The 27516-nt window shown below is 41.1% G+C and overlaps 2 protein-coding genes and 3 non-coding genes across 8 annotated transcripts in view; 2 read left to right on the plus strand and 3 right to left on the minus strand.

Annotated features, from left to right (window-relative positions):
* fchsd2 (FCH and double SH3 domains 2) overlaps positions 1–27516 on the minus strand; it is a 65777-nt gene that overhangs the window by 27472 nt on the left and 10789 nt on the right. For all 3 annotated transcript variants that reach the window (XM_078246318.1, XM_078246320.1, XM_078246321.1), the window contains exons 3-8: positions 17321–17366; positions 7674–7753; positions 6888–7032; positions 6591–6724; positions 3563–3617; positions 3204–3332 (exon numbers count right to left, since the gene is read on the minus strand). In XM_078246318.1, the coding sequence (XP_078102444.1) occupies positions 3204–3332; positions 3563–3617; positions 6591–6724; positions 6888–7032; positions 7674–7753; positions 17321–17366 (589 nt within the window). The remainder of the gene's footprint in view (positions 1–3203; positions 3333–3562; positions 3618–6590; positions 6725–6887; positions 7033–7673; positions 7754–17320; positions 17367–27516) is intronic.
* The window catches only part of p2ry2.1 (purinergic receptor P2Y2, tandem duplicate 1), a 46269-nt gene that overhangs the window by 2171 nt on the left and 16582 nt on the right, over positions 1–27516 (plus strand). The window contains exon 1 of one of the 2 annotated variants that reach the window (XM_078246329.1): positions 15890–15973. The exons of the other annotated variant lie outside the window; for it this stretch is intronic. The gene's annotated coding sequence lies outside the window, so the exon portion shown is untranslated. Of the gene's footprint in view, positions 1–15889; positions 15974–27516 lie in introns of those variants that run through there. 2 annotated transcript variants of the gene reach the window in all.
* trnat-agu (transfer RNA threonine (anticodon AGU)) lies at positions 17058–17131 on the minus strand. Its single transcript has one exon. It is a non-coding gene; the product is annotated as a tRNA-Thr (tRNA).
* Positions 19022–19094, plus strand: trnam-cau (transfer RNA methionine (anticodon CAU)). Its single transcript has one exon. It is a non-coding gene; the product is annotated as a tRNA-Met (tRNA).
* Positions 21444–21517, minus strand: trnat-agu (transfer RNA threonine (anticodon AGU)). Its single transcript has one exon. It is a non-coding gene; the product is annotated as a tRNA-Thr (tRNA).

Raw genomic sequence — 27516 nt, forward strand, 5'->3', positions numbered from 1 at the left:
TGTCATTAAGGGTGGGTTGTTGGCTGACTTCTTTCTAAATGTTCCCTCATCACTCTGATCATTTCCTCCTCCCCCTTTCTTCTCTTCCTCCCCTGCTTTTTTTTTTATCCATTTACGGTAGTGTTGAAATGGAGTGAGTCAGCTTCCAGAAAAAGCCCCGTCCCCATACCGTGGTCAGTGTATGTTTGGGGGTTGAATGACTGCATCAGCCTGAACAATAAGTACAGCACAGTGGACCAGCAGATGTGTAAGTGTTAGTGTGTGTCTAGCAGGGGACTTTAAAGATTGACAGTTAGAGCATCGACTGCCAACAGCAGAGGGAGATGTGGAGCAGTCTGTTCCTCCACTGCCCTTTAACTACAACTGTCGCATTGACAAGGACAGCAGAGCTCAGTGTAAGATATATGTTATTCCTGGAGCCACAGTCAGTACTTGAAGCACTACAGAAGTGCAGATCTAAACAAGGTAAACAATGCTTTTAATTACAAGACTCCTCAACCCTCATATCTAGAAATATCATATCTATCACATTCAGTTCATTATCTTCTTCTATATGGTTTGATATTAAAGACAAAAAAGGTATTTCACTCCCGTAAAGTTACCAATCTGTAACATGTCAGAATATTAAACTTTAGAAGTATATTTCCCTATTCCAAAATGTCCTTACATTGTATGCTGTATCCAATGAATAATGTTCACAGCAATGCAATGCACTAAGAGCACAATGAATTTTAAAGGTTGGACATAAGTGCTGTTGGAAATGGAGACCATGATGAATGGAGTAGTATGGTAGTCTGGCTATCACCAGACCAAGCTCAATCTTTTAATATTGAACATTAGTCTGGGGAGTCTGCTCTGTATTTTCTCTGCACAAGAGGCGTGATCAACGGGCATAGTTCAAATGACTTTGTATGCAATTGGATAGTCCTTTGACCAATCAGATCCGGGTGACGTAGCAGCGACAGCGGCATCAACGGGTTGCTGCGCTTTGGTGGCCGTCATGTTGAATGTAAACAAAAAGCTGCTTGGTCGCTTCTCTATCGTCATCGTGTGAAACCCGCCAATAGCGCGCCAGGTGGATAAGCCAGTTTGTGATTGGTTCCCGCAGATTTGTAACGGAAACAGGATAGATAAACGTATAGGTTTCCAGCCTGAGCTGCAGGGCGAAATCAAATTGCCGGCAGATCGGGCTGGGTTTACCCAGTCTAGTAGTATGGAGTAGTAACATAGTATGTGGGTTTTACAGTGATGCTACACTTACTAGAATGGTTTCTGAGTTGTACAGTATTGTGCTGTTTTGGTTACCCATATTATATGACTGCTATTCTTACGTCTGCCATTGATGCTGCTTTCTGGGCTGTGTGTCCTAACATATTTCTGTGGAGCAAAAACTGTGAAAAGAACTTGTACTTTCTTGTAATGCAAATTTTGGTCCGCCTGTTAGGAATGTTGTTATCACTGACTTTCAGGTGAAGACCTGTAAACACTCCAATAAACAGAAAAACTGCAGAGGAGGGAGAGACAATGAGCAGATTGCATCCCTCAAGCAATGTCCCTTATTCTCTTTGTGTGTTTGAGTGCATGCATTTGTGCATGTGCATATTTCCCCGCAGTCCTGTCCTTCTGTCGCGAGGAGCTACGGATCTATTATTCAGAATGGCCTGATAGTATAGATGCTCATGCACGCCTAAGGCAGAGTATGTGAGAGTGATGGAGAAAAAGGAGACAGGGATAAGCATCTGAAGATAGGATTTACACAAAATGTAAAAAGCAAATAAAGGAACACAAAGCAAAAAATAGAGGAGATAGAAGCAGATAGAAACATCAATATGCTTTACTTTAATTATAAATGAATAGCATATTCGTTCTGAATGTATGCAGCTTACTTCATGGTTTAGACTGAGAGGAAAATTAAAAGCAGCAACACAGGTGTAAAGTCAACCAGCTAAACTGCCACCACAATGGTATGTCGATAATTTAGTCTAACTTCTTCCTGTGTTTTGATTCTGTGCATGTGCCAGAAAGGTCATGCAGTACCATGTTTATTACACACAAACAGCAGCTTGCTACCACTGATGAAATAAATAGGAGGGGTGACAGCAAATTGGCGTCTGTGTCACATTTTATCACTTTAAGTTGCAGAACTTGCTTTACCAACAGCGGTGACGTCATAACTTAGAAACAATTGAGTACATTAAAAATATCATGAAACCTACATGCCACAACCGTAATAACAGAAAAATACAAAACACGTATTCAGGTTCACAGGGATGCGTGTCATATGAAAGTGTCAGATGTGATAATGAGGCCAAAAGAATATGCCATTCACTGCACACGAAAGAAGAAAACATCACTGATGCAGCAAACTTATTTGCATCCCTCCTTCGATGACCTTTTCGTATTCTATCTACAAAACAGGTTTAAAAAATGACAAACTAGTGGCCGGGTTAGCTCAGTTGGTGGAGCAGGCACACACATATAGAAGTTGACTCCTCGATGCAGCGGCCGCGGGTTCGACTCCGACCTGCGGCCCTTTGCTGCATGTCATTCCCCCTCTCTCCCCTTTCATGTCTTCATCTGTCCAGTGGAAATAAAGGCCTAAATGCCCAAAAATAATCCCAAGAAAAAAATGACAAACTACATCAAAGCGTATTCAACATTGTGGAAAATAAAATTTCATGCCTACAAATCATTGGTAAGACCAAACATCGGGGTGGCTCATTTTGCTGGATGTTTCTTTACATAAGCACCTTTCAAATCACAAATGCAGAGAACTCTATGACTCCTTTGAAGACTTGAAACTGTGAAATCATCACTATCTCATGTATGATTTTTTCACCCTCCAACTACTTTGGTGACACTGAAAGGGAGTCTGACTTTGTGCGCTTATAAAAGGACATTTCATCCCAAATTGTGCTTTGATTCAAAGTAGCTTTCCCCTTTGAATTTGGGAACCAGAAAATATGTCTCCCTGCTCCTGGAAAATCCCTCTGGGTATTAACAGCGCTAAGAATGTAAAGTCAGTACTTGGTGTAGTAAATGAAAATGTCATTATAGCATTGCAAACTACAATTTCAGCTGCCTAGAAATGTACAGTTTTATTAAAATGTCCACATGCATGGTAGGGATGTGGATTCTCTCTCACACCACTAACATCTTCCAATTCTTTATATTTGTTATTATATTATTATATGTGTAAATACCTGTATGCAGTGTGGTAGATCTGTATGGTAGTAGCGGTCATGGTGAGCGTTGGCAGCAGCTAGCGTTAGCAAGTAGTCGTTCCTGGCGTGTGTCGCCTTGGAGTTGCAGTCACTTCTCTTAGCTTTCAACTGAAATGAGAGAGAAACAGACGATATTGCAATACTGCATTATAGTAACAGAGCTTAAAGCTTTAAGCGGAGTGCATGCGTCTCTTTTTAGGTTCTGGGCTCATTATGGAAGCAAAGTGAAACAACCATTTTTGTTTTTGTATCATGGTTTAAAAGAGTCAGCTTGAAAGCTCTGCCTTAAGAGGGAGTGACAGTGTTGTGTGTGCGTCTTTGTGAGTGAGCCCTCTTACCTTTACACTTGCTTTCTGTAAACTAATTCTTGACTGAAAAAGACCCAGTTTAGACCTGAAATAAGAAAACAGAGCAAGCAAAGAAGTTAATCTTGGCTCTAATTCAAATTAATATGAAGGTATCTATGCACAATCATAGATTTAATTTTAAAAAAAAAGATCAAGGCACTTCTACAAAATCATAACTCTGATCTCTGACCTCTGATTCAGAGCAGGCATCATATATTGACCCTGAACAGTCTGGAGCTTGACAGCAATAAATCTCAGGCTGATCCGGTCATCATGATTTATATTAATGGTGACATCAGAAAGATGACCTGTCTCATAAAATGAGAGTGAGCCTGTGTGGTCTGCTTTTTGTTCTACTGTGCTTATGTGCATGAAAAGAGGCTGTGTGTATTGAATTAACTCTCACACATACAGATGCAAAATGCTTTAAGAGTATGTGATGATGTCTGTCGCTTGCCAGTATGTGCGAGTATGTGGTGGGTTTCTACTTCTGTTGCACTGCTTTATGCAGCCAAGTGGTGTTGAAAGTATGACGTGTGTTTTGTGTCTCTACATTCCCACCAACTTCTTCCTGTGTGTTCCTTGTGCCTGAGAATGACTAATGTCTCGCCATTTATCTCTACTGAAATACACACACGTACACTCACATAGAGGCACAGCAGCAATGCAGTAATTTCTGCGGCTGTGTCTTTCTACTGAGTGATATGGCGTTTTTCCATTACATGGTACCTGCTCGACTCGCCTCGACTCTACTCGCCTCACTGTGCGTCCGTTTTCCATTGCAGATTTTAGTACTGCCTCAGTGTGGCTGGTCGTCATAGCGGCGCCGCAGTAAACTGCCGTGACCTAACGCGACACACACACACACAGAACGTGGAAGGTGTGTTGTTGTTGCCACAGCCAGAAGACATATTTTGTTTCAAATGAAGCTGGAGGCAGCAAAAAAAAACAGCTGGCTGAACTATTTAAAAATGGCGGGTTTGTTCAGGACATCCCCCTCTGTCTCTTTCACGTCACCTTTTGGTATCGCCTCAGCTCGCTTGGAACCTCGACTGAGGTGGTACTAAAAAAAAAGTACCTGTTAGCAGGTACCAGGGACTTTTTTCATAATGGAAAACCAAAAAAGGCGAAGCGAAAAGAGTCGAGGCGAGTCGAGCAGGTACCACGTAATGGAAAAGCGCCATTAGAGAACAGAAAAGAGTTGACTGGCTAATCGATGTGGGGCGCTAACCGGAGCCAAGAATTCAGTGAAGTGAAAATGTCACCATACCTAGGGCTGAGAGGAAAACTCATCAGCACTGGATCAAACTTTGGTACTTATTGTGGCACAAAGCTTCAAAATAAGTTTTCTACTACTCAGGGAGCTATTGAGTGAGAATGACGAATAAACATTTTATAAAGAAAAACAAATAACAATATATTTCAATCTACCTAGAAAGCTGCACAGAAGACATTTTATACCAGATAGAGCTTCTATCTGTCCTTCAAAGGAAAGAAAAGACAGGCAAATGTGTATCTGTATGTAAATCTACTAGGGTTTTAGTTTATTGCTTGGATTCACACAAAAAAAACAGCACCCACCAATGTTGTCAATCTTCTGTTCTGTACTTATGCTTTTATGGTGTTTTGGTCCCTTTTCATCTATATTTTCTTTGTCTGACTCACTACAGATTTGTAATTGATTGCTTCTTTCAGCCTTCATGGTGATGTTTCCCTCTCTATATCTCTTTCTCTCTCTGACCCTGTTTTCACCTGGCCTTAACGTCCGTCTTGAGTGATCAGATCACAAGTGGACAGCTCTAAGTACAGGTAAAAACCACTCTCATGACTCATTGACGACACATTGAAATCAGATCGCAAAAAATGCATTTGGAGGTGGTTTGAGCCACGTGTCCACATTCTAATAGCAGTGAGAACGGGAATGTGTCCTGTGTCCACATTAAGGACCGCCTACTCAACTGTGAGCTGAAATACATAGGCTAGCCTACTCATTCAAAGTATTTCTCATGTCACAGAAACCACTGAGGGAATCGTGTGTTTTGTTTGTATTCTGTTTTTATTCTATTCTAGTTAGTGCATCTGTGTTTTTGTTCCTGCATGCTGCCTGCTCCTATATCCCCCGCTGTCTCGAGCTCTCTGCAGCGCTAAACTAAACTAAAATATCATTATTTTTAGTTCACAAAACGTCCCCGAATTCACCAATGTAGGACATTAGGCTACTACAAAACTTCCTGCTCTTATGTCATCTCCTTGTGTTATTTATTAGTCTCGCATTACCGGAGCTACACAGCGCTGTCTGGAGTTGGCGGTGAAATGTGTTGTCAACGCAGCGGCTGTGAGATGGTTTCATTTCCTATAAGTTATTCACAATAAAAGTCCTCCATTGTTTTGGTATTTGAATGCTTTCATTATGAAGCAGCAAAATCAGGAAATGTTGGGGCTTCTATAAGCACTCCTATAAGCTGAACATGCCTAACATGAAACGTAAAATAAAGCAGTTATAATATAAAGTAAACTTCAAACCACAGAGATTCCGTTAGATGCTACAAACGTACTGAGAGCTGAACACACTAAGACTTTTTTTTTTTTTTTTTTTTTATTCTCACCAGCACAGGTCCTGCCACCCTACAGTCTATGGTCGGCACACAGACAGACTGTGCGCAGTGCTTTTTCATTTTTCACTTGATTTATGTGAAAGTAACAACTGACATTATAAACACACAACCAGCCTACATGCAAACGGCAATGATGTATGTGTTTATTTGCATATAGAGCAGGGAAGTAAGATCTGATCCGATCATAAGTGGTCACTGAGGACGCATTTGGGGACACATTCTACAGATAAATGAAAACACACGCACCTAGAGCTGTCCACTTGTGATCGGATCACTCAGATCGGATTTTAAAACCAGGTCAGAGCAGGCCCTCTGTCTCTCACACACGCACACACGGACATAGTCTTTCTGACAATGGAGACCATCTGTTAAGTCGCACATGCACAGCAACGTGGTGAGCTTACTTGGCCTCTATGTCAGCCTTCTCTCGCACAGCATGGGCAACCTGTTCACAGTCGAAGTATTTTTTCTTGGCTTTGGCCAACTCCTTCACCGACTCCTGCAGCTCTGCTTGAATGCCACTCAACTGATCTATGGTCTGTGATGAGAAAAAGGAAAACAGGCAAGTTGTTAGAGAAAGATCAGACCAACATGAGTCACAATAACTCAGTGTGAGTCCATTGAAAGATGTAGAGAGGGATAGAGAACAAGGATTGCTATGAAAACTATGACTAACTCCCACTTTCCATACATTCGCTCACCTTTTTGAGTTGCTGCTCCTTATAGAGTCGAACAGTCTTAGCAGGCTCTGATACTTGATTTTTGTAGTTGTCACACACATTGAGCCTGGACTGGCTCACCTGCACTGTTCCTTCTAAGTAGGCCCTCCACACTGCATACACATTCCTAGTTGGAGAGAAAAAGCACAACAATGCTGGATGGTTACAGTTCTACAACTTACACTTCAAAGAGCAATAACTTGGAAAATCATAAAGTTCTCATACAGAGTGGCACATTTTTTTTATTCCCCCTACACCACTGTATGTTAGTCTGAGAAACTGTATGTGCATGAACCTGGAAGGGGAAAAGATTTGTGTAGAAATGTTGCAGTAGTTGCTAGAACCAACAAACATAAAACTAATACCAGTAAAACTGCAGAGTTAATACCTTTATTTCTTGTTTTAATAATAAGTTGGACCCAGGAGCGTAGCCAGTAATGGGCCTGGGTGGCACTGGCCCACTCACATTACTCACTGGCCCATCCAGCCAAGTTAGATTAAAATACAGTTTGTTAAAAATATTAAAATGCATGTAGAAGAAATCAAGATAAACTTGACATATTGTTGACTTGTTTGTGTGTGTTTAATGTGTCTTCTGATTAAAACAAGTTGTAAGAAGCCTCCGGAATCCGTAATCGGTTGCTATGGTTCCGACAGGCAGAGTCTCTGGGCTGCCTTCAGCACACACACACACACACACACACACACACACACACACACACACACACACACACACACACACACACACACACACACACACACACCTACCTGTAGTCTGTTCTCTGGTCATCAGGGTTGATTCCAGGCCAGTCTCTCTTAAGGTATTGGCTCGCTAACTTCTGCAGAGCCTGAAAGCACAAATGTAAAGTGAGTAAAATTAAAGGCAAAGTTCCTCCTGCTTTCTGACTAGTTTGTACTTTGTCGAAATTACAGTGTGTTTGAAACATGTAAGAATGTATGTTAGAAAATAAGGGACATGGTGGAGACAAGAACAAGACAGTATGAAGCTCTATTGAGTCAAATATTTTCTCTCAGTGTACCTTGAGGTGCATTATTGCAGTGATACTATGACCCGGTTGAAAAAGGAGTCTGTGTTTAATGTATCCATTTAATCCATACTGTAAATCTAACCAATATTATATTAGATATATATATATTAGAGTGTGAGCGGCTTTACTATGGCCAAGCTTGGTCGCCTCAAGTGCCGTTTTCTTTTGAACAATCATTATATTTCTGTTTCAAGCACACAGCCAAAATCTTGTCTTTTGCTCAGTAAACACTACCACTATAAAAATGGATCAGCTCTGCGTCAGCAACAGTGACTCCCCAGTCAGCTCCTGTGAGAATGAGCAGAAACCCAGAGTGCTGCAAGAAAGGGTAACCTACATCTTCTGGACTGGGTCACTGTGTCAGTAGCGACAACTCGCAGGCACTGCAGTGCGATGAGTTTGTGTGTGTAGGGGTGGGTGGGAGAGCAAATCCTATCTATTGCATCCCTCTTCCATATAAATCTGCATGTGTCTCTCTCTCTCTCTCTCTCTCTCTCTCTCTCTCTCTCTCTCTCTCTCTCTCTCTCTCATTTCATTTAATCACCTTCTATCTCTCTCTCATCTTGCCCTTTTTACCTTTCACAGATGGTGAATGAGGCCATCAAAACCTCTACTAGTTCTTAGTTCTCTTGTTCCCTGGACCTGATATTCGGTTCCCTCCAGCTGACATACAAGCTTGTGTCCTGGGGGAGACAGTGGCCCAGTGACCCCTGGCACCCACTAGCTAAATCCTCTAAAGGAAGGGAAGAGCCAAGTGTTTTCTAGAAAAGAGTCAGCGCCCACTGTAAGAACAACTCCCCATTACCTCAGCAGTGTTCCTGTCTGAGTAAATTGGCAGCCAGTGGAGTAAATATTTTGTAGTAGACTAAATTGAGTGTAGACGTCAGTACTACTTAGAGTCATACTCTGCCAGAGCTGCCATAAAGATGAATGTATCTTACATGAAGAAGAGGTAACCTATTTTTAACTAACTGTGTGGTTAGCCAATGCTAGTCTCATTAATGTAATCTTTAGTCTGTGCCATAAAAATACCAGATGAAGTAGATCCACACACACACACACACACACACACAAAGAAAAGTCATGGAATAGAAACTGCCCTGTCCAATTCATGCAGGGTTTGGATGGTTTTGATGGAAGACGTGAGAAGTGAGTGTGTTTTTTAGAAAAAAAGATGGGCTGGAGAGAGTGTGTGAAGGGTGGCTGGAGAGGCACACAACATTAAAACTGCAATAGAAGTACCTTGGATTTAATTGCCTTCCTGGTGTATAAACAGGGATCATTTGTGTGTGTGTGTGTGTGTGTGTGTGTGTGTGTCTTGTAGGTGTGTGTGTTTCTGGGGGGGGTTACATAAGGACAGTGACTGAAAGCGGAGACAGCCACTGACTGTGAGCTGGCTGGCTGGCTGGCTGACAGGAGGACTGATTTGACAGCTTGACTTCCACACCACGCTGCGCCCAATCAATTTATCAACAATACAGTGACACCAGATACTGTATCTTAAATTTGGTCCAGTTGGACATCTGGGATTAGCCCTAATAGTGGCCCCTAGTGGACACTATGAGCATGCTCTTCAGCCAGTTGACTGTTAATTAAAGTTAAAAAATGAATGTCACATTGTCACATGTCACACATATCTTTAAACATGGCTCAGATGCCCATATGTGCAATGAAAGAGTTATCGTCATTGTAAGCTGTGCATTGTGAACTCATATATATATATATATATATATATATATATATAGCTGGAGCTTTCCAGTTTCACTATGGGCAACAGCGACCAATAACTACCTGTATTCCATTGTAAATATGGGCATGTGGGTATTGTAGACTTTAAAAAATGTGGATCAATCCATCACTTATACGTAGGAGTAACTTAAAGCTTTAGTGCATGACTTTTTGATATAAGTGAACGTGCGTTACATTCAAGCCATTGATATCGATATGAAGCCACTGTATCATGTGGACACGCCGACAGTGTTGTTGTCATCACATAGAATTCCTCATGGGGGAGACAGAAACTACGCACTATAGCTTTAAGTAAAGACCACCTCCATTTGCTGGCCTTCCTTCCTTTTTTAAAGCCAAAACCCAATTTTAAAGCATCTTAGATGACTCTATGGTGGTACATTTCTGATGCTCTTTAATTTTCCTTCACTGCATCTCTCACTAGCTTCCCCTCTGACTGCCTTTCTCTGTTTTCCTCTTTCCTCTACCTTTCTATATTTCTCTCTCTCTATCCTCTCTCCCAGCTCCCTCCTCATCTCATCCCTCCATCCTCCTTTCTATGCTGTCACTGACAACCACCTGAACAGCATGTTACTATGGCAACTCTCTCCTTTGCTCTTCCTGTGTGGTCTGGGTTAGGTGGAACTGCTCTTTTTATACACACATACAGTGAAACAGACACACACGCATACATCCTGTTTTTGTGATCAGAGTGGCATACAGAGTACCCAAACAGCAGGATATCCTGGGGAGACCAGTGTGTGAGAAGGGTTGATAGACAAAGAAAAAGTAAAAGGAACAGGAAGAGAGGCTGATTATTGTTGAATATTGTATATTGTAAGCATGTCAGTTAGTAAGTAACGGCCTGTGGTTATTTTCATCATTGTCAAACGATCTCTGTGAGTTCATTTGGGTGTTCACAGCTGCATTCTGGCCTTTTCTAAATTACAGATAAATCCATGGGCGACACTACAATTACAGGTCAAAATAAGGTGACAAAATTGTTACTCATTGGCCTGAGAGATGATTTTATTTTTTTGCAGGATGACATTGTTACTTTTAACTAACATTTTGCCACAGCCAGGCAGCTCAGTGTGTGTGTGTGTGTGTGTGTGTGTGTGTGTGTGTGTGTGTGTGTGTGTGTGTGTGTGTGTGTGTGTGTGTGTGTGTGTGTGTGTGTGTCACCGCATCTGCAGAGTAAGCTAAGGTAAAGACGGGGGATAAGTAAGAAGAGGGTGAATGGAAGAGAGAGTGAGAGAGAATACAGACCAATGATGCTATTGTTTAAAAAGAGATTGTGTTGTGTGTGCATTGTAAAAATGTATTGCGCGTGATGTACAGTATGTGCATGTGTGTGAGAGAGAACAGAAAGATAAAAGAGCAATCGTCACTTTCCTCATCGCTATCTCTCTCCTGTTCTCAGACTTCTTTTCCCTTCTATTAACCTTGTTAAAATCAGTGTAGATCAAATATTGGTGCCATATTGGATAGCCTGAATTAGAGACAAATATATAATTAATAAGTTGGCTTTCATGGATGTGTGCATGAGTCTTTCTTATGTAAGGTGTGTCAATGTATGGAAGGTAGAGAAGGAGGTGACTAAGGAAAAGGCACGATGGAGAGGAAAAAAGAAGAACTCTCTTTGGAGTGTGTTTTACTTTTGCAGATATACTGTGGTTAGACTATTTCAGATTTAATGTATAAACTGAACCTACAAAAAATGCATTTTATTTAGAGGAATTCAAGACCTTGAAAAACACCCATAATGTGAAGGCTGATTTACATGGAACAGTGCTCTATGAGTGAGTGGAGGGACACTGACAGAGCGACAGCCACAGCAGGCTGGCCTTTTTGGGCAGTACAGTGAAGTGTGACCCCAGCCTAAAACTATTTCAGCAATGTTGATCGTGCGAGGGGAATACAGGACAAATAGCTAACACACAGAAAACATGGAGCATTTGATTGGCGGCTGGTATTTGTGGCTGACTCCTTCACAGAGGGGATGGCTGGTTTGACACAGTGAAAGGACAAAGGTTAATCAACAGCATCTTCACTTTCTTTCTCAATCTGTTGTCCTTTCTACACCACCCCTCTGGTCTTTTCTCTGTTGTGTCATGTCTCTTTCTTTCCCTACCTCTCTGTCTGTCCCTTACAGCTTGCGCCTCTCACTTTCTCTGTCTGTCTCTCTGTTGGACCAGCTGATTGGCTGGATTTCTGTGTGTATCGCCAAGAGGGGGGCCAATGAGTGAGTGGAGTTTTCGCCAGTGGGCGACTACCTGAGTGTGTAGTGGGAAACGATACGCATAGGCAGACATGCCATCATAAAATGCTATTTTAATAACAGTAAGGGGAGCAAATAATTAGTTTGCTTATTTATTTCCCATTCATCTATTTAAAAAACATTGTACTCAGTCACCTATGGTCATGAAGGCTGGGTCATGACCGAAAGAACAAGATCCAGGGTACAAGCGGCCGAAATGGGTTTCCTCAGGAAGGTAGCTGGCGTCTCCCTTAGAGATAGGGTGAGAAGCTCAGTTATCTGTGAGGAGCTCGGAGTAGAGCCGCTGCTCCTTTGTGTCAAAAGGAGCCAGTTGAGGTGGTTCGGGCATCTGGTAAGGATGCCCCCTGGGCGCCTCCCTAGGGAAGTGTTCCAGGCACGTCCAGCTGGGAGGAGGCCTCGGGGAGACCCAGGACTAGGTGGAGGGATTATATCTCTAACCTGGCCTGGGAACGCCTCGGGATCCCCCAGTCGGAGCTGGTTAATGTGGCCCGGGAAAGGGAAGTTTGGGGTCCCCTGCTGGAGCTGCTACCCCCGCGACCCGACCCCGGATAAGCGGATGAAGATGGATGGGATGGATGGATGTACTCAGACATTCCCAGACATAAATACACACACATACATGCACACACCTATAATTAGAAGGGGATCCATTGTCATAGAGGGTGGGGGGGGGGGCACGTTGCTAGGCAACTTCTATTTCTAAGGTGAAGAAGACAGTGCTGAGGGAGAATAGTGAGAGATAGAGAGAAAGCAAGATGTAGTAAGGGACACACACACACACACACACACACACACACACACACACTTTTCCTCTCTCACTGCACATCTTTACTCTCTCTATCTCATCTTGTGTATGTATAATCCAGATATTAGGGCTACAAAATAAGAGCGTTTTGTGTGGACAGCTGCATAGAGTGTATATTTGTATGTTAATATGTAGTTAAGAGCTGGATCGATTATGTATTCAAATGTTTTTCATTAAGCTACAGGAGGATTTTGCAGCTGAGAGCATTTCTCAGCATGTCTGTATGAATTTGTGTGAGTGTGCATGTTAGGGGATCTTAAACTGAGCAGCATCAAAATTCAATAAAAAATCTGACTTTCACACTGTTGGTGGCAGGCACTGCTTGGTTTCTAAGTAGACACTGTTCATCTAATGCTTAGTAAGAGGAGTACGCTGACGCAGCCGTTTACTGGGAAATGTATACTATTTTAGTTTTGTGCCTCCTGACAAATCCGCAGCACACTACAGAGTGGCTATCTGACGGATAAAAATGATTTCATGGTAAGGAAGCAGTCATTCCTGCACACTGTGTTTAAAAATACTAACACCTGTGCAAATGTCTTCCCCCAAGCCTGAATACTGATGATATAGCTGATGATACAGCCCTTTAAGTTGAAATCATTTTCACTTTCAAGGGATCAAAAGTCTGTTTCAACAAACATCTGAACTCAATGAGATTCAATTTAATTGTCTCAAAAAGTAAAATCTTAAAATATACTACAGCAGTTAGGCTATAGATCAGGCACCTCTTTCCTTGATGTAGAACCAGTAGCTGATGTAAATGGGACTCTTGACTTTGTGCTTGAAAGGGTTAACCCGCGTTGACTGACTCAGCTTCGCGAATCGCGACCCGGGTCAAGTGGTGGGTTGGACGCCCGTCAATTTCAATGTAAATGGTACTACGAGCTTTGCAACAGTATTTTCAGACAAACTGCCCTTGCTAATCTGGTCCACTCTCTGGTTGCACAGGCCAGCAAAGAAAAGCCATCGCCAGCAATAAGTAATGGGCCCAGTGATATCATGGTAAATGCTTTGCATTAATCATAACAACAAATCAAAGTGTGATGCTGCTGTCTAAATGTTAACGGCACAAATTAATTGCATTCTACTCTGTGCTTAATAAACAGGTTAAGAAAGCCTCTAAATATGTCTACATGTGACAGCACAGCACTGACACATTTTTGTGTTTGTATGCCATACATGCTACTGCAGAATTAAACCCTCTGAACCCAGGGTCTGTGGTTGTGTTTTGATTTTGATGTTGAAATGAAGTAATCATAAAATGACAAGCCAAACTAGTTCAATATTTTTTTTAATATTGAAGTTAACGGTGTTTATTATTGTGATGTTCTAATATCAGTCCCTGCAGGAATTCGCGGTGTTACGATTGCAACAATTCACGCGAATTCAACCAATCAACGTGAATTCGGTGTGACTCTCAATTTTGACCAATTACCGCAACTTTACCGCAAATTTGACCAATAACCGGAGTTACCCGCAACTTCAACCAATCACAGCAGTCCCACGTGCCAGACTTTGCGTCAGTATGTGACTCTAAGAGCCACTGACCAAGCGGGAGTGAGAACGGGTTGACGTAACACACGTACGTCGGCAAACTCATTTCCTTGTTTCTGATATGAAGACGAGACGTGTGTGACTCGAACATCTCACATTTACCAACAAAACGTACAGCAAAAGACCATGCAAAACATTTCAGACTGTCCTGCCAACCTGTTTAATTTTAACATTGAAGTCCGGCATAACAATTTTTCACTCTAAAGTCACTGAAAGCTGCTGCTGTTTCCTGTCGGCTCTCTGCAGCGGGCGGGGCTGCTGCTCAGTTCCCCCCGCAACTGACGTGCGCACACACACAAACACACACAGTGGATGCAGGAAAAACCGGAGATGAGACAACACGATGACCTAAATTGAGGACAGCTACACTCGTTATTGTAAGTGCAATGATAAGTTAAAGTCCAATAAGTCAAACCGTATGAATGTGTGTCCCAGCCCAGGATAGGAAATGAACTAACAATGTAAAGATCAACAAGCCATTGACAGAAATGTTCAAATTTGATAACATTTTGTCTTAAATCCACCAGCCATTTTCATATTATACCAACATTAGCAGCATCCTGAGCCTTTTTGGTAAGGTTACTAGGAAAACTCAGCCCAGAGTAGTTTTATTCTCCCCGAAACAAATTTCCTTTTATTTTTAAAGAAGTATACCAGAAAAAAAAAAATCCTACTTTTTTTGCAATTTTCACTGTCTCTCGCAACTTCATTGCAACAAAAATACAAACGACATCGCAACTTTTATCACCGTTTTTTACAAAAGCTGCCGCAAATTCAGGCATTTTGGGCCGCAACAATCTCAAAAAAAGGCAGCGAAATGCTGCAGGCATAATATATACTGTACAAGGTGGAATTTAAGGGCAAATCACTAGTACAACATCTGTTTGGAAATTTGTTGAGCTGTTTTTCGAAGATGAGAGCCACCACAGACCTCAGACGTCTTTTGTGATACTATTGCCGAGATTCCGGCAACAAACTTGTTGCGTCTGTTTACGCCAAAGACATCAACAACAGCTGATGACGTATCAGGGTCTTGAAGGGTTGTCCAATTTCATAGGAGAGGATTTCAACCACTACCCCTTGTAACTCTGTTCTGAGGAGCAAGTCAAAAAGTGAGGGGCACTCGAAAGGGGTAGGGGTTAAAATAAGAAATGGGATTGGGCACTTTTGTTTGTTTGGGAGTGGGATTTCTAAGATTGAAATCCTGACTGTTAAAGATGTCTACTGAGACTACTTAGATAATGTAGGGCTGCTTGCTAGGTAGAATTGCAAGTGGCAAAAATAAGAAGTTATATTCACTGAAAATTGCTACATAGTCTAGTGCTGAGTGGATATAGGGCTTATTTACATGCAAAAACCCTTTGTTGTCTCCAATTTACAAGATTCATGATAACTACACAGCATTTCATAAATCTGAAAACAGGAAGGAAGAATGGCCAAAAGAAAGAAGAAACACTGAAAGATCTGCGAACAACCAAAACAGAATATGGGAAGTGAAAGCAAATGTGGCTTGCAGCACGTATGAGTTTTTATGCATACGAAGAATGAATCAAAAATTCTCATTTTTGCGAGCACCTCACCTAAGTTGGCAGCACATACAGGATGTACTAAAAACTGTATTTTAATCCTATTTTAAGGTATCCTATTCTAGGTAAGCATACATTCTCATTGTTAACTTTAAATTGTTCAAAAAGTTCAACTGAAAACAATTAAGTGCTTAATGCACAACTTCTGAGCCTCGTGGTCAGGCTTCAGGAGAGTTCTAAGACTGATGCACTGCTATATGTTTGATACCATTTACAAGACAGGAGCTTTAACCAACTGAGCCAGAGTGCCATGTCAATAATCGATTATGAAGCAATTGTTTTTTAGTCTGCAACCTTAACATAAAGTACACTACCGGTCAAAAGTTTGGGGTCACTTAGAAATTTCCATTCCACTCCATTATAGACAGAATACCAGCTGATCTGAGTGGGTGGCTGATCTTTAATGCTATATCTACATTGCCCATTATCAGCACCCATTCATCCAATGTTCCAAAGGCACATTCTGTTTATTAACCTGATATAATCTTAAAAGGCTAACTGAGAAAACATTGAGAACCCTTTTGCAATTATGTAATTGAAAACTGTTGCCCTGGTTAAAAAAACAATGCAACTGATCTCAGCTGGTATTCTGTCTATAATGGAGTGGAATGGAAATTTCTAAGTGACCCCAAACCTTTGACCGGTAGTGTGTGTGTGTGTGTGTGTGTGTGTGTGTGTGTGTGTGTGTGTGTGTGTGTGTGTGTGTGTGTGTGTGTGTGTGTATATATGGCCTATCTTGAAGGGTTTAATCCGCACGTAATGCAGTAAACAGCCAAGTTTAACTGAATAACAACTTCTGAACCTTCAGGCTTCAGGTGATGTAGTGAAATTTGTTTGATATATTTAAAGTTTTTAAAAATCAAATTCTAAAAGGTTTAAAATATCCTATATAATCCTAATGGGGCTCCCGCATGTTCCTAAAAATAATACAAAAATATGATCCACAACATATGTTACAATTACTGCTGAACTTACAAGTATAATTAATTGTTGTTGATTTTTCTTTTCAAAGCATTTACATTTACACAGCATCACAGTTTGATATCAAGAAGTAGTTATTATTAGTACTCTCTGTAGTTTTTGAGGGAGAGGACAGCACTTGTCATGTACCTTTTCTTAATCCACAATCAGGAAGTACAACTGAAGAAAAGGCACTGCTGGGATTTGAACCCAGGATCTCCTGTTTACTAGACAGGCGCTTTAACCAACTAAGCCACAGCGCCCTGTGGAAATTATGTGGAGAGAAATGTTCAACGGTGTTCCCTTTCAGTTTAAAAAATAGAGTCAATGTTTTGTGTTTTGCATGGATATCAACCTAGGGCCAGGCTTAAGGAGAGTTCTAAGACTGATGTACTGATATTTGTTGTCTATATTCACATACCAGTCTTCAGCAAGAGTCTAGCCAGTCTTACCTGTGCATAGTCCCTCTCCAGCTGTCCCTTCTTCAGACTGTAGGTCCTACAGAGAAAGAGACAGAAATGTGTTCAGTTGTTTGAAGGGGGTAAATATTACATGTAATTTAATAATTTAAATAAATTCAATCAGCAGCTCACAAGTTATTGTCATTTGTAAGTTAAGACATACACATATTAAAGACAGGAGGAAGAATATATAAATCAGATTTTAATTTTCAATTAATTGGTTCTTTTTCATTTTGGCCATAATCCTGCAGCCCTTCGTTCTGACCCACAAAATGCACAAACCCCTACAAATTTCCCCCTTGCCGTCTCTACATCACACAACATCCTGGCAGCAGAGACAGTGGAAGCTCTTATCACAGTCCAGGAATGTGCAGAATGGAAAACATTACGTATACGATTACACAGACAGATAAATGGACTGGCACTGTTTGCTAAATGAACAAAGCAGCATACTGGAAACGACCACACCGAGTGAACAAACATTTTATCTGTATATTTTGATGTAAATGTGACTACTTATATTCATATATCACACCCATCTTTGTGTACTATATGAAAAAGTAGAATGGTCCTCACTAGCATTAATATGTTGTATATAAATGACTCCTACTAAAACTGCCTCAGTATATTACATCTCTTCTAAAGATTCAAATTGTAGTTTTCCTATGGGGAGAGCGGTGGAAGCAACTTGGAGGAAGCAGTGCCCTTGGCGTTGTCACACCACCAAAAATTGCCGCTGAGCGCTGCGCTCAAAGTTGAAATGATTTTTACTTGTTGCCGCTGACCTGTCAAAGCGCAAACAAAGCCAGAAGCAATAATGACGTATATCTGCATGGAGCTTTGCCTCTGTGCCTGCAATATGCTCTGCACCCTACCTCACGGTTTTACCTCTGATTGTGTGTAGGCGCCTTACCACTGGACTTATAAGTTGTTTGGGACCTACAAGTATAGTCTCACCTCACAAAAGCTTGCATTTTTCTGTGCATAATTAGTGTGGATGGGAGTCGTTTTCACATGTAAATGTAGGCACTGTGGAAGTGGTTTCACAAACAATCTAATCATTAGCATTATCTTTTTGTTCATTCACATGCAGATGTTTAGGACTCACTAACCCACTTGGGAGCTCCCATTTCAACATTTTGTTAAGAAGGTCAGGACCAGTTTTTTTTTTTGCGAAAGTGACTTACTCGTCAGACCTGAAATCTGTATTATGTGGGAAACGTTACATATAGGATTGGGCAGACTTGTATGACTGATGTTGGCAGACACAAACGACTCAGATCTAGAGTGCTGTTTGAAATAAAACTCTATACAAAAGATGATGTGAGGGAACAGCAATCAAGCAACAACAGTTTCCCCAAGACATCCCTTTGTGTTAAACCTGCTGTGTACAGTCTGTTTTCTAGGGGGCAGGGGCTGGTTTAGACTTCTAGCTTTAGCTAAAAAGAGGCATGATCAAAACTTAACTAGACTGAACCAGGCTTTTAAATCCTGCATACAAAACTGCAATATTTCCAACTGTCAATGATCTACTGCAAGAGGTTGGAGCATGTGTTTAGTGTTTAACTCCACCCCCATGCATGTCAGTGGAAATAGGACACACGCCCTTCCCTTATCTCACTGATATCTCCACCCCTGACCTTCAATATTGAGTCTGCGGTCTACAACACACATGCTCAGCCCAAACTGTAGGCCTCGTTGGCGCAGTAGGCAGCGCGTCAGTCTCATAATCTGAAGGTCGTGAGTTCGAGCCTCACACGGGGCAGGTCTTTTGAGAGTCATTTGAAAACCAGCCTTTGCTCCACATAATAGTGGAAAGACCACCTGGAATAGAATATGTGCTGGTTGTTTCCAAATCCCCGCTCCCCCCCCCCAAAAAAATGGTGTTTAAATTCATAATGGTTGTATTAACATGACAGAGTTTTTCTAAAAAGGAATATTTCTGTATATTCACAACGTTTATGTAATCTCTCACATCCAAATGAGCTGAACACCCTACTTTGCAACATGACTTGATGATCACAGATGTTATGTGAAAACTGAGTGGAAACTGCCTCCTGACTCAGGGCATCAAAAGCTCTTTCTTCTTGCTGTTGGACAGATTTGTGTCCTCAGTTCCAAACTAAACTAGATCAGCAGTGACAGCCATTTTTATTCTTTTCGTGCTGCAATACAGAGCCCTGATGAACACAGCTCTGTCATGTGTGGAGCCTCTTGTGTGCAACAGAAATATATAGCCTACTATTTCAGAGGTTAATTATCATTAATTGATGTCTAAACATTCTAAAAACACATCTTTGTAACCTTCTTTCAACTTAAAGTGGACCATGTTTGAGGCATAATAACTCTCATAAGCCTCCAATGCCCACTTTTTTCAACCAAAATAAAGTGATACCACCATACAATCACTAATGAGCATCTGATCAGTGAGATAAAAGAGAAAGGGGTTTACTGGCAATACAGGCCCAGCTGTCTCAATAAATGATGACACCTCTTTAGCAAATACTGGAATAGATCAAATGTTGTAGAAATAGATATACTAAACTTACAGCCTTATTCGGCTGGGAGTGTTGTCTTTTCCTGGTTTTAAAGGCTACATTACAGTAAAGTGATGTCATTTTCTGAACTTACCAGACTGTTCTAGCTGTTCTTTTATTTGCCTTTACCCACTTGGTCATTATATCCACATTATTGATGATTATTTATCAAAAATGTCATTGTGTAAATATTTTGTGAAAGCACCAATAGTCAACCCTACAATATCGCCACAATATCTATGTATTTGGTCAAAAAGATTGTGTTATGTGATTTTCTCCATATCACCCAGCTCTATTCACAAGTCATAGCAGTAAAGCAGCCTGTGTCCCTGAGTTGTCCTGTGTATTCTCATCCTAAGGATAAATTAAGGTCAAGCTTTGTGGTTACAAATCATATGCTGCACCAATGCAAAAGTACAGTGGAACTGAGAAGTACTGCTATTCTACAAGCACCTCTACCGAAAACTCAGGACGACTTCTATAAACAGCACTGTGTGAAAAGGCACTGCTGGGATTTGGATCTCCTGTTTACTAGACAGGTGCTTTAACCAACTAAGCCACAGCACCCTGTAAGTTGTCATTGGAGAGCCAAGTTTGAATCGCTTATCAGTTGGAACAACACATTCCAAAACCCAAAGATAGCATGTTGATACTCCAGATTCCAGTGACTGCAGTTGACTGCTTATGCTTTAAATCATACAAATGTAAAAAATCAAAATAAATGCAAAAGTCCCATGTGTAAAAACTCATCACTGACTTCTGGATTATGTTGGAACATATATGTTATTAGTTTCCTTATCATTTACGTACGAGTATGGGCATGGGTTACATAGGGAATTATTGTATGAGATGTAGTTCCCCATTGAAGGTTCAGTAGAATTGAGTTAGAAGAGAAGTAGAATTGTGTTGACTGTGGAAATAACACTTTGAATCCATAAATACAACTATTAGCATTTCAATGACCTTGTACATTTGAGCTAAGTTCCCACTAGACGACTTCTCCAGAAGTCTCCAGTTTGCTCTACTATTCACACTATACAACTTGCAGTCTTGTTGTCTTCTTTTAACACTACCTGAGTGACCGGCGACAGGGGCTCAGACACTACTAGATCTTTCACCAGGAGGAATCCCAGAGTCTAGCCTCCAAACTATGTTTTTGTCACAAAAACACAAACTGTGACCAGGGATTCTTGGATGCCCTCCAGAAATAAGCGCTCCGAGTTGTTGGTGGCTGATTTGCAGCGATAAAACAAAGAGGAAAAAGAAAGAGCAGAAAGAGACGTTTTTAGGGGGTGTTGTCGTTGACACACATGTTCACAAAATAGCCTGTTTCCACACATCTTTACTATTCATAGTTTTCTCTCTGTGCAACAACTTTGGTCTGTGTTGCAAATGCACCACATACAGTAAAGTACAGGCGACCCCTGGCGCGAGCACAGAGCAAAATCCGATTTGCCTCCGATATAGGGCTATTGTCGGGGAACTCCAAAATCAGTCGGCATTAGTGTGATCTTTTATCATGATGCATCTGTGATGACATAATACAGTAAGAGACATTTGGCAATAAAAGTATTTAAAGGCACTGCTGGGATTCGAACCCAGGATCTCCTGTTTACTAGACAGGCACTTTGACCAACTAAGCCACAGCGCCCTGTCCTTGCACTGTTTGATTAAGCCATAGTACTGGACTTACAAGATGTTTGGGCTCTACAACAAGAGACAGAACTTATTTCTGAGAGTAACGTTTTTTTTTTGTTTAACCTGTAATTACGTGATAAATCTGCCAGAGACGGCAGATAAAGCTGACGTTAATTAGGCCAGCTGAAATGAGGTCGGAGAAACAATGGAATATAACGTATAAATCTTTAGGGTCTGAAAAAAGTGGGCTGTGACTCAATCACTGTAATTGAACTGAAGCGATTCAATTTTAGTAGCTGCAACTGGCTGTGGCAGTGATACGAGTCTGGGAAACCAATCAATTTGAAAGATTCAAGTTTCTTTCATCATCTACACACACATAGGTTAAACTCTAATCTCGGGTTCTGTCACCAAAACACACATATATGGTACATTATGCAAATATGAATTCTGGCTCTCTGACACCTTAATGCACAGCTCCATAAATAAGCTTTTCCTGCTTTGGTATCTTAAAAGGTCCAATGTGTGGGAATTTCTCCCATCTAGCGTTGAGATCATATATCGCAATCAACTCTCTCGCACCACGCAGTTCAAAGTGCGTATTACAGCTACGGTAGCCTTCACGCTTTTTTCTGATGACGCCGGTCTCTTGCTCTTTTCACTATCCTTTTTATTTTTCTGGGTGCAGAAGAAGACTCTGGTTCCTGAAATTTGGATTTTGAATACGTGTGGTCCTCCATGTTTCCTTCTTCAAACTTGCCGGGGCCGGGAAGCTACGATACCCATTAGCAGATTAGCAGCACCTGTGAGTTTATCATGTGACAGCGAAAACGCGAAAGGTGGAGCAGTATGTCCTGTATGTCCCTTACCAGCTAACGTATTTCAAAATGGCGCATGAATATGGAGCGTCTACCCCAGTTCATGCAAATGCAAATGTAAAATTTCAAGCCAATAGGAATACGTGGAATTGATGGTGGCGGTAAATATTCATGAAAAAGGACAAATTTGTGAACGGGCAACACAGATTTTGATAATGAACAACTAAACACGTTATACACTGGACCTTTAATACTGCAGACAGGGTCCAAAATTTACTTTTTTGTCCACCAGCCAAATGGCTAGTGAATGTGAATGTTCAAATCAATAGATAACTATTGTTTTTTGGCTGGTGAGTGAAGGAAATCCACCAGCCACTTGCATATTTTACTAGCATTTGGCTGGTAGATGGTGCTAATTTTGGACCCGGACTGCAGTATACTTGTGTACCAGTAAGGGCCTCTGGAACATGTGTAGACAAACACACATCCTCATACTCACTGGGATCTTTGGACATGTCTAGGCTTCTCATGCAACCATGGTGACACCGCGGCAGAGACCTCATATGTAAATATGCACACCCAATTACCAGCTAGAAATATCTTGCACACACTACCCATCTTTGTGTGGTACTGTGTGTTTCTTGACACAGAATAAAAACAAACAGAGAAGTCTTGAATGGTTATTTGGCTTCAAATTTTTATAATATCAGTGTCTGTTGTATAAGTGTAGTAAGCATATACTGTACGTTTCATAAGATGCTTGTCAGTACCTCTGTACTCCTTATACTTGCTTTCCTCACTCCTTTTATTTGTTCTGCCCACAGTCTATTTCCATCTATCCTTAAAACCTCTCCATACCCTCCCTCCACCTCCGCATTTCTTCCTGACTCTTATCCCTTCCTCTTTGGCGTTCTGCACACAGGTTTCTTGCCCTCTCTTTCTCTACTATTCCTTCTTTCTTTCCTCCCTCATCTCTCTCTCTATTCTACCTGCCCATCATTTGCGTACGTTGTTAAGTGTGTTGTGCATGAGTCAAAAAGCAGTGTCAGCATCAGCTGTGCATGGAGACGAAACAGAGAAAGAAAATGACCATCACCTCTGACAGGAAATACTTAAGTGCATAGAGTGGACACTAAGTGTATACTGTATGTGTGTGTGAAGGCAGGCAGAGAGAGGGAATGATCAAACGTGGGAAAAGAGCTAAGATCAATGGTTTACAGGACACAGCCTGAGATCAGCGACAACAGGACAAGCAACATGAGTTACAGACAGAGACAGAGGCGGAGGAGGGAGGTCATGTTTTCACACTGCGTGCTCACCACAAGACACAATAGAGTGCCGTTTTTCCACTCCAAGACCTAGCAGGCATTTGAACAAAAACATTCACCATTTTATTTCATTTCGGAATACAATTGTTATGTTGCACGCAACAACAATTAAAGATTGAAGTGAACTACTATAAGTTACTTCTTGAAGGGCCTGTGTGCTACCATTGAAGGAAATTAGCTTTATACAAACCCATCCCACCAGGTCTCTCCCCACACAAATTTGCTAAAGCTTCTGAAAATGCCGGAAATCACTTCTAGGTAAATAGTAAAGCCCTGATGGTGTGGAGATAAAATAAGCTAAAGCTGCAGCATCATGCTTAGATTTTCTGTCATTCCTTTTGTAAAACCAAAAATATTGGATACAATTGTGAAAGCTCCGACTGTGGTAAAACATGTCCAGACAGCTCTCTCTGATCTGCTCAATTTTGTACAAACCACAGATTCTCCACAGCCTTGAAAACTCAGTTGTTACAGCTAAATCAGACTTAAAATTGGAATTTGAATCATGTAGTTTGTCTGTTTCAAAAGCCTTGTGCAACAACCAACCCTGTGCTTTGACCTTCGTGTAGTGGGGTCATGTCGAGGGAAAATAGAATCCCAGTATCAAAACATTATTAATGTGACAAAATCAGAAATGGAAACAGGAGCAGAAAGAGTTGACCAAACTGTTCCCTCTCAGTCTAACTGAAGGTGTGTGGCCATAAAACACTGTAGCAAATTGTTCTGATCAGATGTTGATGGGACGTCAAAGAGATCTTTGCGGAGAGATGAAGACATTCATCAAACAAAAATGCAATTTGTTTTGGCAAATTTCAAATTCAGTAAAAGTTGGTGGTTGTCACTATGTCATAGTTTGGGATCATTTAAAGCATAACACTTGAATCTGTCACAGAATAAAGCTACAGTGACTGACTGACTGCTTAGTGAGTTAATCAGAGGAAGTCATATCTGTTGCCATTGCTCTGAGAGGGACTACAGTGAATTGAACATGGTATTAGTTTTCTATCTATAAACAAAAGGCAGGAATCTCTGTCCGTCCATGCACAAAAGGCTCTGTCCAACCTGCATGCGCATTGCATGTGCAAAAGAACAATAAAAAAGACGTGACCTGCAGCACCCTAACGTACACAGAGCCCACTGTGTATTATCATTCAACCTACGTTTGTTTGAATAAACTAGGGCTGCCCCCTGAATGCGACACATTTATTATTAATAAACTGTGAGTAAAACTAAGCGAACGCACAATAAAGTTTGAAAACAAAACAAAAAAACTGAGCGATCGATTTTCCGTTGCCTTCCACCTTTTCCTTTTCTGAAGTTGTTTTGAGGTACAGTGGTTCTGGAGAAAGCTACAGAATAAAAACAAACAGAGAAGTCTTGAATGATTATTTTGCAAGTAGCAATACCCGAGGCCAAGCAATCGGCCCATCCCGAACAGGTACATTTTGAACGGGCACTGCACTAGTTATACAAATCTTGAAAATACTGTTGTGGCACATAGGTTAGGTAACAATTGAAAATTTCGATTCAGTACATAGGCATGTTAATTTCAGGATCTAGTTTCAAGTTTTTTATTGTCAGATGCCCAACAATTACAGAAGCATTCCCAAAGTCATTGTCACTGAATATCTTGGGTCTCAGGCTCCCTCCAACAATGCTAAATAAAGTTGTATAAAACAGAAAATCACAAGTAACTAAATGAGAATCCAAGACATAAAATAGTGCAAGTTAAAATATAGGGATAAACATAATAAAATAACAAACCTCTACTCTGGTCTGCTGTGCGTTAATAAAGGCGGCAAATTATGGCATGAAAGCAGATAAAAGTGCATACAAGATTATAGAGTTTTTATATTTGAAAAGGTTTTATCAACTCATTGCAATAATGCCAACACGCAAAGGCAAATCTAAGACAAAAAGTAACATTTATTCATGTTAAACTTACATTGACTAGGTAAAAAAAAAAAAATTACATTTGATCTGCAACTGTGTATTCAAACTCAAAATGAGCACGCTCAAAGTAACATGCCATGTGCTTACGGCCAGGCAAAGCAGCCTATGAATTATTTTCATTGAAGTGGTCTCCGCTCTGTCACATCTCTATATCTGTCACATCTCTATCTCTGTCACATCTCTATCACTCTTAAAATGGTAGGATTCATTGCAGGACTGTTGTATTTCATTGCATTAGATTGTTAGGTTGTTCATACAGTATTTTTCTGGTATATCATTTTACCAGACAGTGATGGAGTACTTGAGTCCTGGACTCCGACTCAAGTCACTATTCTCTGGAATAGTGACTCGACTTGGACTTGGGCACTGATGACTTGGACTCAGACTTGAGGATTCATGAAGTAAAACTTGGAAGTTGGATGAAGTTTCTGCCTACTTTTATGTGTAATAGGTCATGAAAATGTGATCTAAGACATTGATTCAGTCTGTAACTGTTTCAAATGTTTCATCCTACGTAGTCTCGGACTCGAGTCTGCTATTCTATGGACTCGTGACTCGACTTCAGGTAATGGTGACTCGACTTGGACTCGACTCTGACTCTTCTTTGGTGACTCGGACTTGGACTTGAACACTGGGGACTGGAGACTCGACAGTTGGTGACTCGACTACAACACTGGTACCAGATACTGTAAAAAATGCTCCATGGGGTGTGGCCGGGTTAGCTCAGTTGGTAGAGTGGATGTGTAGAGGTTTACTACTCGACAAAGCAGCCGCGGGTTCGACTCCGAACTGCAAGCCCTTTGCTGCATGTCACTCCCCCTCTCTCTCCCCTTTCATGTCTTCATCTGTCCTGTGAAAATAAAGGCCTAAAAATGCCCAAAAAATAATCTTTAAAACAAAAAACAAAAAAGTGCTCCGTGGGACATTTGGGTAACAGATGAGGTTATTATGTTTGATAATTATTTGACTTCTTATTTTAAAGGGGCGCTACGCAGTTTAGACCATTTCTTCGCCGTTTTCTCGCTTTTTGATCACAGGTTTCTCTATAGAGCCCCCCCTACAGCTTCAGAATAGATATTTGGCAGCTCCTATGTTTATTTGTGTCTGACTCCTCGCTCGGTCAGTCTGCCGTTTCCTCTTTCTCTGTTCCTCCGACAATGCTTTCCTAGCTTTCTGCTTCTTTTTTGCCGGCTCAGCCATGACAATAGTGTGAAAAACTCCATCGCTACCTTTTTAGCCGGTTCCTGAATGGGCGTATGTGTGCAGTGCCGTGAAGCAATTCATCACATCGCGAGACCTGATATCACGCGATACTTCCTGACGCTGAGGCCGTAGGTCATATAACCATTCCAATGACTCTGAAGCTCTTCAGTTAAGGTAAATTAAGCTAAAAAAAAAACTGCATAGTACCCCTTTAATGGCCTATTTATTATTGTACCACCTGTATTATTTAAACAGAAACATGTTTTAACGGTAAATCACGGAAATGCCTTTGACTCATTTTGAGACAGAAAGAACCCTTCATCTCATCTCGTCAACTTCTTTGTCATTTCAGCGTTTCAGATCCCCCTGGGTCTAGTATTACCTGGGGTCCTCCTGTGATTTGGAATAACAGCAGAGGCTTTCTGTGCCGTCATTTTGCCAAACAAAGAGGCCACCTAATTATATTAGCAGCATGTGAATCAGCATTGCATTAATTTGGGTCTTTTTCCCCCAATGAGTCCTTGATTTTCTGTTCCTCCTCTTTCTAAATTATGGAGGCATTAATGATGACTCTGATAGCATTTTGGGTTCAAATTGGGAGGCTCATCTAGCTACTCAGCACGGAGACCCATTATGTTTTAATGACATCTGCAGATCGTTCCTAGAATTTGGTCAATACATTTGAGAGAGATAAATCCATCCATCCATCC

Source organism: Sander vitreus, chromosome 3 (assembly GCF_031162955.1).
Source record: "Sander vitreus isolate 19-12246 chromosome 3, sanVit1, whole genome shotgun sequence".
NCBI lineage: Eukaryota > Metazoa > Chordata > Actinopteri > Perciformes > Percidae > Sander > Sander vitreus.